Below are 12,958 nucleotides of genomic sequence, written 5' to 3'. Positions count from 1 at the left end.
TTGTGACTCTAAGCTTTCTAAAGTCAATACAAGAAGGATTTGAGGAGTGACATTTGTGACTCTAGGGTTTATAGTCTTGGATGAATTGCATGTACAATAGAGAAACCTAGTTCCATACATTAGGGTTTGTATGAGTACATAGGATGTTCTTTTGGCTAAAACCCATCATACTGTACATGATGTCCTTCGCCCCAGAATGTTTCCGCCATTTATGGTTTTGGGGTGTGACAGTATGGATGAGATTTCTCATATAATCAAACTGGGTGATTATAGAGGGCCCGATGACCTTCCCGTTCATCCGTAGTGTAGTGATGTAGTGCCATCCCTGGGCCTAGTCGGCTCGGACTGTGATTAACAGTCGGGATGTAATAGCATCCGTCCTGTATAGATCTACATGTAGTGTTGCTTTCCTTTCGGGAAGCCCTGGTTACATGGTATTTACATAGTAGAGTGTCGTATAGAGGGATAGTGTGTTATATTCTGGATTAGTGTATTCTCTTATATTATAGTATAGTAACTTTTAGTATAGTATAGAGAGTGTTCTCATAAACGTGTCTTAACTTGTGATAGTAGTAATTATAGTAGGTATCATAGTGATAGAGGTAACTAGCAGTAATATTAACTATACCTATTATAGTTAAATAGAGTGTGGAGTCGCATGCCTTTGATTTACAAAGGTATTATATAAGATGAAGACTTTCATATCTAACACAATATATATATGATATATAACTAAGAAATCAACGACAGTCGTATGGATTAATAATTAATAATTATATATATATATATATATATATATATATATATATATATATATATATATATATATTAAAATCAACGATTATAATTTTATATAACTAAAAAATATCCTTTAATTAATAATTTATTTAAAATAACTGATTAATAATTTTGAATTTTTACTATAAATATTTAATTAATTTTATAACTGTGATTCGTACGGGTTATAAATTAATATATATATATATATATATATATATATATATATATATATATATATATATATATATATATATATATATATATATATATATTCAAATAGAGTTATTGAAATTTGAAAGACTAAAGAGTATAAAGGTATGATTTGCAACATGTATCTAAGTCTAAGAAAATAAACAAAAAAAAAAAGATATTAAAAACAATTGAAATCATAGAAGTGTAGTTAAATTAATGTTAATAATGTTATCATTGTTTATACCATGAAATTATTCGTGCTAATAATAATACCCGTTTTATAGTCATATATTGTATTACAATGATCGGTGTGGCTTCAGAAAGGGACTTGACATGCTCCGCGAACACAAGGTCGAGGTCGAGGCCTCGGCATGCCGAGCTCGACTCGGCAAGGCAATTCGAAAGAGAGTTTCCGATAAGAGAGAATACCCAATTTCAATTTATTTTCCCATTTATTTTTCAAATTTCATTAAATAAACCGTCTTTCCAAAAAAATACTAAATTTTAAAAAAAAAATAACAATTTTCTTTTTTAAAATTTCAAATTTAAAAAAAAAATAACAATTTCCTTTTTTAAAATTTCAAATTTTAAACTCTCAATCTTCAATTATAAATACCTTCATCCTTATTCACTCTATTCTCTTAACTTTTTTAAATTCCCATTTTTCTGCACCTCATCGCTAAAAATAACTATCGTTTGGTCTACTACAAGAAAAAATCTTACTTTTTTGATTGATGTAGCAGAAAATCCAACCCACAATGTCTGTCATGCGATTACTTTTTGGTCGAGAGTAACTAACATATACAACCGTCAAACCCTTCAACATCAAAGAAAAGATATGCTTTACGCCAAATGGAAAAACTTACACGTACTTGCAACTCGGTTTACCATTGTGTTTCGTAGGGTGATGTATGCAGTCATAAATTGTGAAAATGAAATATTTTGTTAGAGATTGCTCTTAAGATTTATCGTGTTGAAACTGATAAAGATTTCAAACTTGTAAAATTTTAGTAAATTATGAGGAAGAGCCCCAAATAGCATCAAATTTGAAGTCTTAATTTGTTTTCTAATTTCTAGTGAGTTGTGTGTTAGAATTTTTAGTGTGAAGTTTCTAAATTTTAACGGTCTTGTGATGTTTCTAATTTCTATGTTTTTTATTGAATTTCTATGTTTTTTTTAGAATTTCTATGTTTGAATGGATTTTAAGTTTTTAAAAAAATAATATAATTGTGATTTTTATTTTCTAAATTAGTTAAAAGAAAAATAGTTAGTATGACAAGTGTGACAACCTATATTATACAATTGATTATTTTTCACTAAAGAGTGGCAAAAATAACATGACGTCCACATTAAATGTGAAAATATGACATTAAACCCCTTAGCATTATATATGTAATCAGTTAGGATATTTATTGTGATGTATACGTGAAAAGGTGAAGTTGAAACGACTTGTGGAGAATGAATAAAGGAGTTGGCCCTTCCGCTTTCTTAAAAGATGGAATTAAAGTTTAAATATAGAAAAATAAGATAACCCCAAAATATATATATATATATATATATATATATATATATATATATATATATATATATATATATATATATATATATATATATATATATATATATATATATATATATATATATATATATATATATATATATATATATATATATATATATATATATATATATATATGGGAAAAGTGAATATACCCTTAATGGTATATAAGCTTAGGTACCAAAACTCACTATACTACGTCATTTTGTATCATATATATAAATTGTAATTGTCCAATATTCTTATAATTCAATTTCTAACTTGATTTATTTCCAAGATTTTTATAAATTTCACATTTATCTTCATCTATATAATTTTCATTTTCAACTATAATATGTACAGCTTAGTAGGTGTTCGGCAAAATGATGCGATTTAAGATAAATATAATAGAGAAAATTTGAAAATTTTGGAATCAAATCAAGTTAGGACTTAAAGTTTAAGAACTTTATAATGAATATATATCAAACAAAACGATGTTTTATGATATGTTTGGATATCTAAGTTTATATACCCTTAATGGTATATTCACTTTTCCCCATATATATATATATATATATATATATATATATATATATATATATATATATATATATATATATATATATATATATATATATATTTTGGGGCTATCTTATTTTTATATATTTAAAATTTAATTCCATCTTTTAAGAAAGCCGAAGGATATATATATATATATATATATATATATATATATATATATATATATATATATATATATATATATATATATATATATATATATATATATATATATATATATATATATATATATATATATATATATGAGGTAGTGGATCTAAAATCTAAGATATAGGATGATTTGATTACCGAATCAGAAAATAAAAAGAAAACCATAATCAAGTTTTTCATTCTCAATAGTCAATATGCAATGTAACTTATATATGTATACTATTTCACTGAACATAATGATTAATAAATCATTCATAACACAACATAAATTAGTTTTTTGTGTGCATAAATGGTGTCCTTTTGTAATTTTGTATAAAAATAAACGGTTTTCGTAACAATAACTTAAATAATACATGAAAATTCAAATTATCATTCGTTTTTCTACACAAAAAATATTTAGTAATAATTTTTCAGATGAAGCCGAAACTGTGAGTGCTTGTATATAATTTACACTTTAAACCGAAATTATTTGCCCAAAAGAGTTGCTTTCAAATGTTTTTGCAAAAAATGGGGTAATTTTTGTGCTCCCACTCACAAACAAGAAATTTATTGGCAATTTTAGCTCATAAAATATATATGTTTTGCCCTTCGACTTCTGTTTTGTTTATATATATCGACTGTTTTAATTTGGACACTTATCATATTAACTGTACAATTTTATATAATGAGGATATATAATTATAATTTTTATAATTTTCTAATAAATTACACTATTAAAAAACTGTTCTCCAAATACCTTAAATGATACCATATACTGTACAATATATTACAATATTGTGAAATTAAACATGTGTCTACAACATAATGTAACATGAAATTATTGGAGCAATCAAAAACAAAACTACAAAATAATTGAATAGAAAAATGTAATTAATTATCAATAGATATTGGTTGTGAATTTGAAAACTTCCTTACGTAATTAGTTCAGGTTTTGGTGGACAATCTGGATGATTGTTCAGGGTCCAAATTTTTAATAGCCTCAAAATTTCTAGAATATATAATATATTTATATAGAGAACAAACTAATTTATCTAAAAATATTAGGATAATTTTTTTTAAATTAATTGTTTTTTTAATGTTTTGATCATACTTATGTTTTTTTAATATTAACAATGAATTTTATAACGATGCTATTTTCGATTTAATTTCTATTATATTTATAACTTTGTGGGTTTATTGTTACTTTTCGTGGTGTGCCATATATATATATATATATATATATATATATATATATATATATATATATATATATATATATATATATATATATATATATCAATGATATAGTTAACATCTACGAGATTCATCAAGACGATATTGTTAACATCAATCTTGTTATCAAAATAATTTACTCATCTCCAAACTTCGACTCATAAGAAAATTCTAGTAATAAGACTAATTTTCCAATTAAACTCTAACCAATAATAAACATTAGAAACTAAATGAAAATTGAAAAGCATAACAAATTGTTTATTTTTTTAAAATTACATAAAAATTATCTATATTAACAAACTCGTTTATATGTTTATAAGGATTTGTTTTATTAGTACCCCTAAAAAGTGGGCTACAAAAAACTACAATATTTTTGCAAAATAGTTTTGTAATAGAAGAAATTTCTTTTTTTAAACTATTCCACAAAACTAGCTGATAGCGCGCATCGTTTGATTTTGGAGTGTTTTGTTGCAAGCTTATTCATTTAGCTTTTTTATTTTGAAGTGTTTTATGTAGACTAAAAACTAAAAACTTCTGTCGCCAAACGAAACTTTTTATTTTTAGTGTTCTTTAAAAGCTAGAAGCTAAAACTCATAAACACAGTGTGTCGAACATGCCGAGAGACCCCAAATCTCAAAATCACAAATAACCAAAAAACCAAGACAAGTAACAAATTGAACCTAAATCCGGTTTTATATAGAAACGTGTACATATTTGCCCATGATTTTTGGTATGATGTTTCTGAGTTACGTCTGCATACATCACTTTATTCTTTCTATTTATCATTCATCTTTCAAGAGCAATGTACAAGTTCATGTAGGGGAGAGAGAGAGAGAGAGAGAGAGAGAGAGAGAGAGAGAGGAGCATGGGGTCGCCCTAGGCAGCATGGTGTGCCGGTTGTTGGCCGCCTTAGCTCCCCTCACCCCTTTGAGGAGGTATAACACATGACCTAAGAAGTACAAATGTACTTTTACTTATTGGTCATATAAGTTCAACATAAAATCGGTGGACAATATTGTGGTAGTAAACAAATACATAAAAAACAACTGCTATCGATCATTTAGTTTTGAAGTGAAAATGATTGATTAATTATGAATTTATAAGACCAATAAACTTGTTCTTCGGTTACATGATCATTGCAAGTTTGCAACTCTAAACGCAACATGCTTGCTTATAAAGGAAGAGGCCAATTACAATTATACTCATTATATCCCAGACCACTAAAAGGCTGTTACCATTGAGGTTTTGTGAGTTTTTCTACCTTTTTGATCGATTCGAGAACTACTGTATATATAAAGCATATTGTTCTATCGTTAATAACGAGTGTACGAGTTTGAAAACATCGTAATAAAAAAGAAGAAATAATAGTAAACATCTAAAGAACGGCTTAAACATAACCTAGGGTTCTTTTATTTCTTCAAATTTTTATAAGATTACACAAAATTCAAATTTACTTATAATCACATAGTGTTAGACATGCATACAAAGGTTTATAACAAATAGAATCATAGATAGATAGGTGTTTGTGAGGGTCGATTGAGGGGAGCTGATATTTGGAGAAATTTTTTCTTTACGATCATTTACTCGTCAACTGCCAACTCCTCAATCATGTGGTTAAGGGGATTAAACATTTGGAACTCACAGTACTTGCAACTTGAAGGAATGATGGATTCATTAACCCCCAATTGCTGATGATGATGCTTATGAGCAATGTTTGAATTCATGGGAGACTTACGTGAGATCACAACTGAATTAATAACATCATCATCGGGGTGGAAAACTGAGAGAACTTCAAACCCTCGAAGATCTTGAGGGTCAACCACCGGGTAAAGAAAAGCTCGAGCACCATGAGCACTCCTCAGCATCAGGATGGAACCTGGAGTCATGTACGCAGCCAAATGTTGGACCACTTTAAGCTTCTCATCGATGTCCATCCCCACAAGTGCAGCCAGAAAGATCACATCATACTTCTTCAACTCATCTGTCACATCCATTATATCGGTGGTGTGGAAGATCATCCTTCGTGACAAGTCAGGATCAGGCGCAACTAGGCAAGAAGCCATAGCGTTCGCCAAACTGTCAATGTCATAGTTATGAAAAGTTGTCTCCTTGAGATGATATGAAGCTAAGACGATCGATGTAAGAGGCAAGGGACCAGACCCCACGAAGGCAACACGCTTTGGGGGCCACGATTGAGCCGAACAGTGTTCACTGAGGATGTCATATTCGAGACGGCTAAGTTTGAGGTAATTGGAGTAGTACGGGAAAACATCCAGATGGTGAAGAGGGTTTTGGAAAGTGGCTAAAAGGGTGGAGAAATGAGCCTCTAAATGGCCTTCGGCTTCACCACACAGTCTAATGAGCTTAGACCTTATTTCTTGAATATCTTTTGGCAAAGTTAAGATGTTGACGGAAGAGGGAGGGATGCATGTGAAGACTAATTGGGAGAAGAGGGTGTCGACATCTTTGGAGGGTTTGAGGGTTTCAAGCTTTGAGATTTTGTCATAAATCTGGCACACTTTCTCCACCAGAATGTTGCGTTCTTGGATTGAACCCATGTCGACACTATGAGGAGAGGTGCTATAGGGCTAAAGATTCTAAAATCGAAAGACTCAAAAAGCTCTGCAAGTCAGAAGCAGAACCAATCGTGCTTATTTGTGCGGGATTGGCAATGGGAATTGTGCCCTATTTATTGGCACATGTGGGTCTCATCCAACATCTGCTTAACCTGAGAATGGAAAAGAGAGAGAAAAAAAAAACATCTATTTATTCTAAGTTGTATAATTAAACAAAATTATTTTCGATCAACTTATATATTTTCGTGTTTATAACTATAACAATTACATAGATTAAATTCGTGCAAAACTTTAATCAAATTAATTAATATAGCTCAACTTGTCATATTAATTACATCACTATAACCTATGAGCTGATCTGCTTATATTTCGACAAGATCCGTTAATATGATAATAAAAGAAAGATATATGGTTAATATATTTTATTTGAATATATAGTTATAGAAATTATCTAAAAAAAATATCACATTTTATCACGTATAAAATAAAGACAACTATCTTTTTCTTTCTTTCTTTTTTGATGATTAGATGTTTTTGTTTGGATGAAAAAATTATTATGTACCAATCGAAAGCAACAAAATAACTGGTTGTTCTTTACATAATTTTGAAAAGCAGTTGCCGATTTCAAAAGAAAGTTGTAATTGATAAAAAATTAAAAACCATTACATATGATAAATTTAAATAGGTAGCCATTAGGGTTGAATAAGTTCAGCAAAAGTATAAAACAATTATTTACTTGTAAAAATTGAGGTAAAATTATTCAAAGTTTTCGTTACTTTTTTTAGTTCTTACGAATACAATAATTATTTTATGAATAGAATAAAAAATGATCGTTATGTTTGTTTTTCAAATTTTCTATTACAACAAGCAGTAGTACAGTAGTACACATTAGCTAATACAAACATTCAACCCTAATGCTTTTAAAATTTATTAGTATGCCAAATTCTTTTACCAATAAATTAATCTTTCATCTGCACAATTAAATATATTATTTTATGCAGTTTTACACGAAGAAAAGCTTTATTCGATTTCAAATCATTAAATTCTATAGAAGTTCGATATATATGTTGTTTAAAGAAAGTTATATGCAAGTAAATATATGTGAATATAAAAAAACATTTCCTGAATTTAATATACGTGGAGATTCGTAGTGATTTAGTCGTGGAAGTTTCAATTTCCTTGAAATTTTCACTTGTACTTTTCGTCTATGTTACACAACCATTTAGAGGTTATCATTATTTTGTCATAGTGTTTAATTTAATATCAAAGCTATCTCCTTGTTTAATTTAATACTCTATCAAAGTTACACATCCATTCCAAAATGTAACATCAAAGCCATCTCCTTGTTTAGTAACCGTATCAAAAATCAAATAGATGATGAATGATGGGATGGTGCATTAACTATCATATTTTTAGTTTTTATTAACTCCATGAATTATTTACCAATTGATAGACACTAAATTGAAAAAGAAATTTAGAATGATGGAGGGATGCATGTAATAACTCCTATTCTATATATATTAAAAAAAATTATTACATCACCTTCAACAATAAGGACATTGATTGACTTTTCATAATAGTGTTACATCCTTAGATTAATTTGATGATATCATCCCCACTAAATAACAACTCACACCCACACCCTATTTTTTATTCATGAATTACACATTTCCTTTAGCAGATTCAAAGGTTCTAAAATCGGATTCCAATCGTAACTTACCCTCACATAACTATTAACCCTAATTCGGATCCAACATTGCAACAATCCATCGGCTATTCATTCTCTATCGACGAAGCATATTATTTATAGATTCAACCTAAAGCATCGACACTCATTCTTTCAAGAGTTATGCCTCTCCTTAATAATTTTACAAGTTACCAAAATTAGATTCCATTCGTAGCCTAACATCACAAATTCAGGTTTAAGATTTTTCCTCTCACCTTCACCGTTTTCTTTCTTTCTTCTTAATGACCCATTCAACTTTTCATATATTTTGTATGTGGCTTGGTTGCAGGCTTTAGGGGGGTGGGGGAAAGGGTTTATTAACGAAGAAAACGAAGATGGTGGTTGATTGTTTCGGTTGGTTTTCCCGTTCCCATTTCACGTGTTCTTCGTCTCATAATCTCATGTATTATACCAATTTATGTGTTCATCCCTAAATCGACTTATGGTCTCTATTTCATTTTGATTTTTAGCTTTTGAAATCCTTAAGGTTCAAGTCCTAAATTGATTTATGGTTCTCATGTAAACATTGCCATCTTATGCTAAGAAAGCCATGTATGCTACCAAACTTCCTGAGCTTGCTGTTATTGATCTAAAGAGGGCAAGCATGACCCTGAAAACTTATTAGTGAGAACAAGTCATTCCCCATTGTGGGAATGTGTTTAGTTAACGACTAAAGAATATGTAAGGTGTTAGCATGGATTTTGTTAGTTGATTTCATTCTCTAGTCAATTAGAACTTGTTATGTCGTTTTAACATGTACTCTATTTTATATATATGCGAAGACGAGTGAACAGAGCGAGACTCCTTAATCCAATAATAGTTGTTAGCAGTTACAAATACCAAGGGAAACAATAAGATATGTTTAGCTGTTATTGCTTATTCTTGATCCGAATTTTATTTCTATATGAGTAATTTAAGTTTTCATAAAGGAAATTTTTTATTCATGTATCATTTTATGTTTGTTGGTATGACGATTCCACTGATAAAGGCTATTCCTAAAGGATTTAATGATAACATATGGCCATTACAAAGAAAGAACAAATGTTACGTACCTTATACGATGCTTTATCTATTGAAAAATGTAAAGTTTTGCAAGATACATCATACATGCATATGAGGGAAGTAGAAATAAGATAATACTTCCACATAGAAAACAATACAAATCTATTAAAATGACAACACTATTTAGGGATCAACTGAAAACCTAACTAATAAAAGGCGCTTAAAAATGTTTATTTCTGAATTTTCTTTAGGATAACTTAGGTATACTGAAATTTCTTAGGGGTTGGTGGTAGCTATATTGGGATGGAAGTTGCAGCAGCTTTACAGGTAAATTGAAGGGTGCTCTTCTTGAAAGTGGATCTGCGGAGGTATTTGTTTTTTTCTCTTTCAAATAAGGGTGAAATACAAAAAAGCACAACATATTTTCTTGAAATGTTTTTTATATTATTGTTATTGTAGGATTTCCATATGCTTCCTAAACTTGCAAGGAGTCAACCATCTACTGAAAAAGTCAAACTTCAATGTGCAAATTTTGCTGAAGAAGCACTTGAGATTGCCAAAGCTTCTTTATAGGTTACAACTTACAACTAATCTTTCATCCTTCATTATTTTATTTCTATTAAAAACATATATCAGGAAATTAGTAATGAAAATACCAAATGTTCAATTAAATTCAATGTACTTCATTTACATAAATAGGCATTTTAGTTGATAAATATCATCCTCCTTTATAATTACACTCAATAGAAAAGAAAAAATATATCACCAAACTTGTAAGGCTGAAAACAAAAATAGCAATCAACTTTCAATTATCTGTTTATCACAACACCCGATTTTCAAATTATTGTTATTACTAATGTGTAGGGAAAAAGGCAGAGTGTATTACGACAAATTTATCTCGAGAGAGGTCAAGACGTGCAGCATGTAATGCACAAGGTATAACATGCTTGCAGTTTCTTGGTTGCATTGTATTAAAGCTTATATATATATATATATATATATATATATATATATATATATATATATATATATATATATATATGTGTGTGTGTGTGTGTGTATGTGTGTGAATTTCTCCTTTTTCCCTAAACATGGTGGTTGTAATGAATCATTGCAATGGAAATCATACATAAGTTGAGTAAAATAAAAAGTAATAATTTTCTTAACTTTATGTGTAGATTTATTGTTTTAAAATGTTATTTATAAACATATATATTGTTTCGTTTATGCATATTTGGTGTTATGACTAACATTTTGTGTACACTTGCATTGTGTTGTCTAAGTTCTTTTAGACAAATGAAGGAAAAATAAAGGAATAATTATTTTATTGTAGTTCTTTAGTTAGAAAAAAATGAATTACAAAATCTACAACTCTACATGTTTTTCGGCTGAATGAAAAGAACACAAAACTGAGATGTGTACAAAGAAATAGAATTAGATAATTAGGTTTTATTAAAATAGATTGTAGAAGATAATGTTTTTATGTGTTTTTGTCATACATAATTGTAATACCCTTTCCCCTACACAAAATTGTGAGTTTATGTTACAAATGACCTAAAAGTTTAACTGAAAGTTAAAAGTTAGTGTTTAACTGATTAAAAGACAATGCATTGGAACACGCTTTTATGCGGGTTTCTAGATTTTTAGAACATTGAGGATACAATCTGGGATTTTTTTATGATTTCAGTGATTGCATTGGTGGAAAATAGAACACCCAAATCTTTGTAGCAATCATGGGCGTAGGTTATTATAAGATTTTTCAAGTGAATAAGAATGTTAAAGACGATGATTTAAAGAAAGGTCACGTGAAGCTTACAATGAAGTGGCATCTTGATAAGAACCCTACTAATAAGAATGAAGCAGAAACTAAGTATAAGCACATCTATGAAGCATATGATGTATGTCTCTATTCCCATCTCCTTCTTTCTGTATGACACATTTATCGTTAATTGCTCAAATTCTTATCATGTGAATTCTTAATTGGGTGTTTCATAGTTTTTTTTTTGTAGATTGAAATTCATAATCTTCATTAGCAATCAACTAAAATACGGTAACATTTCATATGTTGATCCGAACTTTTTGCATTAAATTTTATTGTTGTTTTCGTATTTTTATTGTTGTTTTTCTATATTTTTTTCAGAAGCTATTAATTATTATGTCTACTTTTTTTTTTCTCATCAATAAATTCGCCCTGAAATTGGTAAATTTGTTGACATTATCCTCATCATTTCACTAACCTTGATTTTTAGGTGATCCTTATCGAATACAAATATTGTGTGCATGTGTTATTGTTCATATGTGTATGTATGTTTGTAGATTGAAATTCATAATCTTCATTAGCAATCAACTAAAATACTGTAACATTTCATATGTTGATCCGGATTTTTTGCATTAAATTTTATTGTTGTTTTCGTATTTTTATTGTTGTTTTCCCATATTTTTTTTCAGAAGCTATTAATTATTACGTCTACTTTTTTTTTTCTCATCAATAAATTCGGCCCGAAATTGGTAAATTTGTTGACATTATCCTCATCATTTCACCAACTTTGATTTTTAGGTGATCCTTATCGAATACAAATATTGTGTGCATGTGTTATTGTTCATATGTGTATGTATGTTTGTGTTACTGCATGTGTATGTGACTTTGTGTTACATTAACTATTTAGATAAATTTCAGTAAATTGAGATTATTAGTTATAAAACATGGACCATTTTTTTAAATGTCAATTAACAGGGACCAACTTGGTAGTTATCATAAAACAGGGAATATAACTTCACTTTTTTGTCCATTTTAAAAGAACGTTGGATGCTAAAATTACCAGAGAATCCAAAGTAAAATATCTTACTTATTTTACAAATTTTTAATGCTTAATATCCAAATTGTAGTTAGTTGGTTCAACTGATCCTTTATTGTCTAATGAATTTGAGAATATGATGAAAGTCAATTCGAGATGAGCATGATGGATAAGATAAATAATTTTCTGGAATTAAATATTCGTCAAAGCAGAGATGAAATTTTCATAAATCAAGAGAAGTATTCTCTAAATCTTCTTGAGAAGTTTGGCATGACAAATAGATCGAAACTATGAGTACCAATGGTTTCCGGCACACGCTTAGGGCCTTCGTTGGACAAACATGTTGTCGATATTACTTTATACAGGAGCATGATCGGTTTGTTACTATACTTAACTGTAGTCGACC

General features: G+C 28.9%; 1 protein-coding gene and 1 long non-coding RNA gene across 2 annotated transcripts; one reads left to right on the top strand and one right to left on the bottom strand.

Moving 5' to 3' along the window:
• Positions 1 to 5,840: 5,840 nt before the first annotated feature.
• On the bottom strand, positions 5,841 to 7,171 carry LOC145047620 (nicotianamine synthase-like). The gene has a single exon (XM_078995926.1). The coding sequence runs from the start codon at positions 7,009 to 7,011 to the stop codon at positions 6,034 to 6,036; it is 978 nt and encodes a 325-aa protein (XP_078852052.1). The 5' UTR covers positions 7,012 to 7,171; the 3' UTR covers positions 5,841 to 6,033.
• A 1,830-nt stretch (positions 7,172 to 9,001) lies between these two features.
• Positions 9,002 to 11,454, top strand: LOC145046650 (uncharacterized). The gene is made up of 5 exons (XR_013682038.1): positions 9,002 to 9,158; positions 10,038 to 10,125; positions 10,217 to 10,330; positions 10,622 to 10,693; positions 11,445 to 11,454. It is a non-coding gene; the product is annotated as an uncharacterized LOC145046650 (long non-coding RNA).
• The last annotated feature ends 1,504 nt before the right edge of the window (positions 11,455 to 12,958 follow it).

The sequence above is a fragment of the Lactuca saligna genome, chromosome 5 (genome assembly GCF_052625555.1).
Source record: "Lactuca saligna cultivar CGN05327 chromosome 5, ASM5262555v1, whole genome shotgun sequence".
Lineage (NCBI taxonomy): Eukaryota > Viridiplantae > Streptophyta > Magnoliopsida > Asterales > Asteraceae > Lactuca > Lactuca saligna.
The sequence above is the reverse complement of the archived record's forward strand: the minus strand, read 5'-3'. Positions and strand labels throughout refer to the sequence as shown.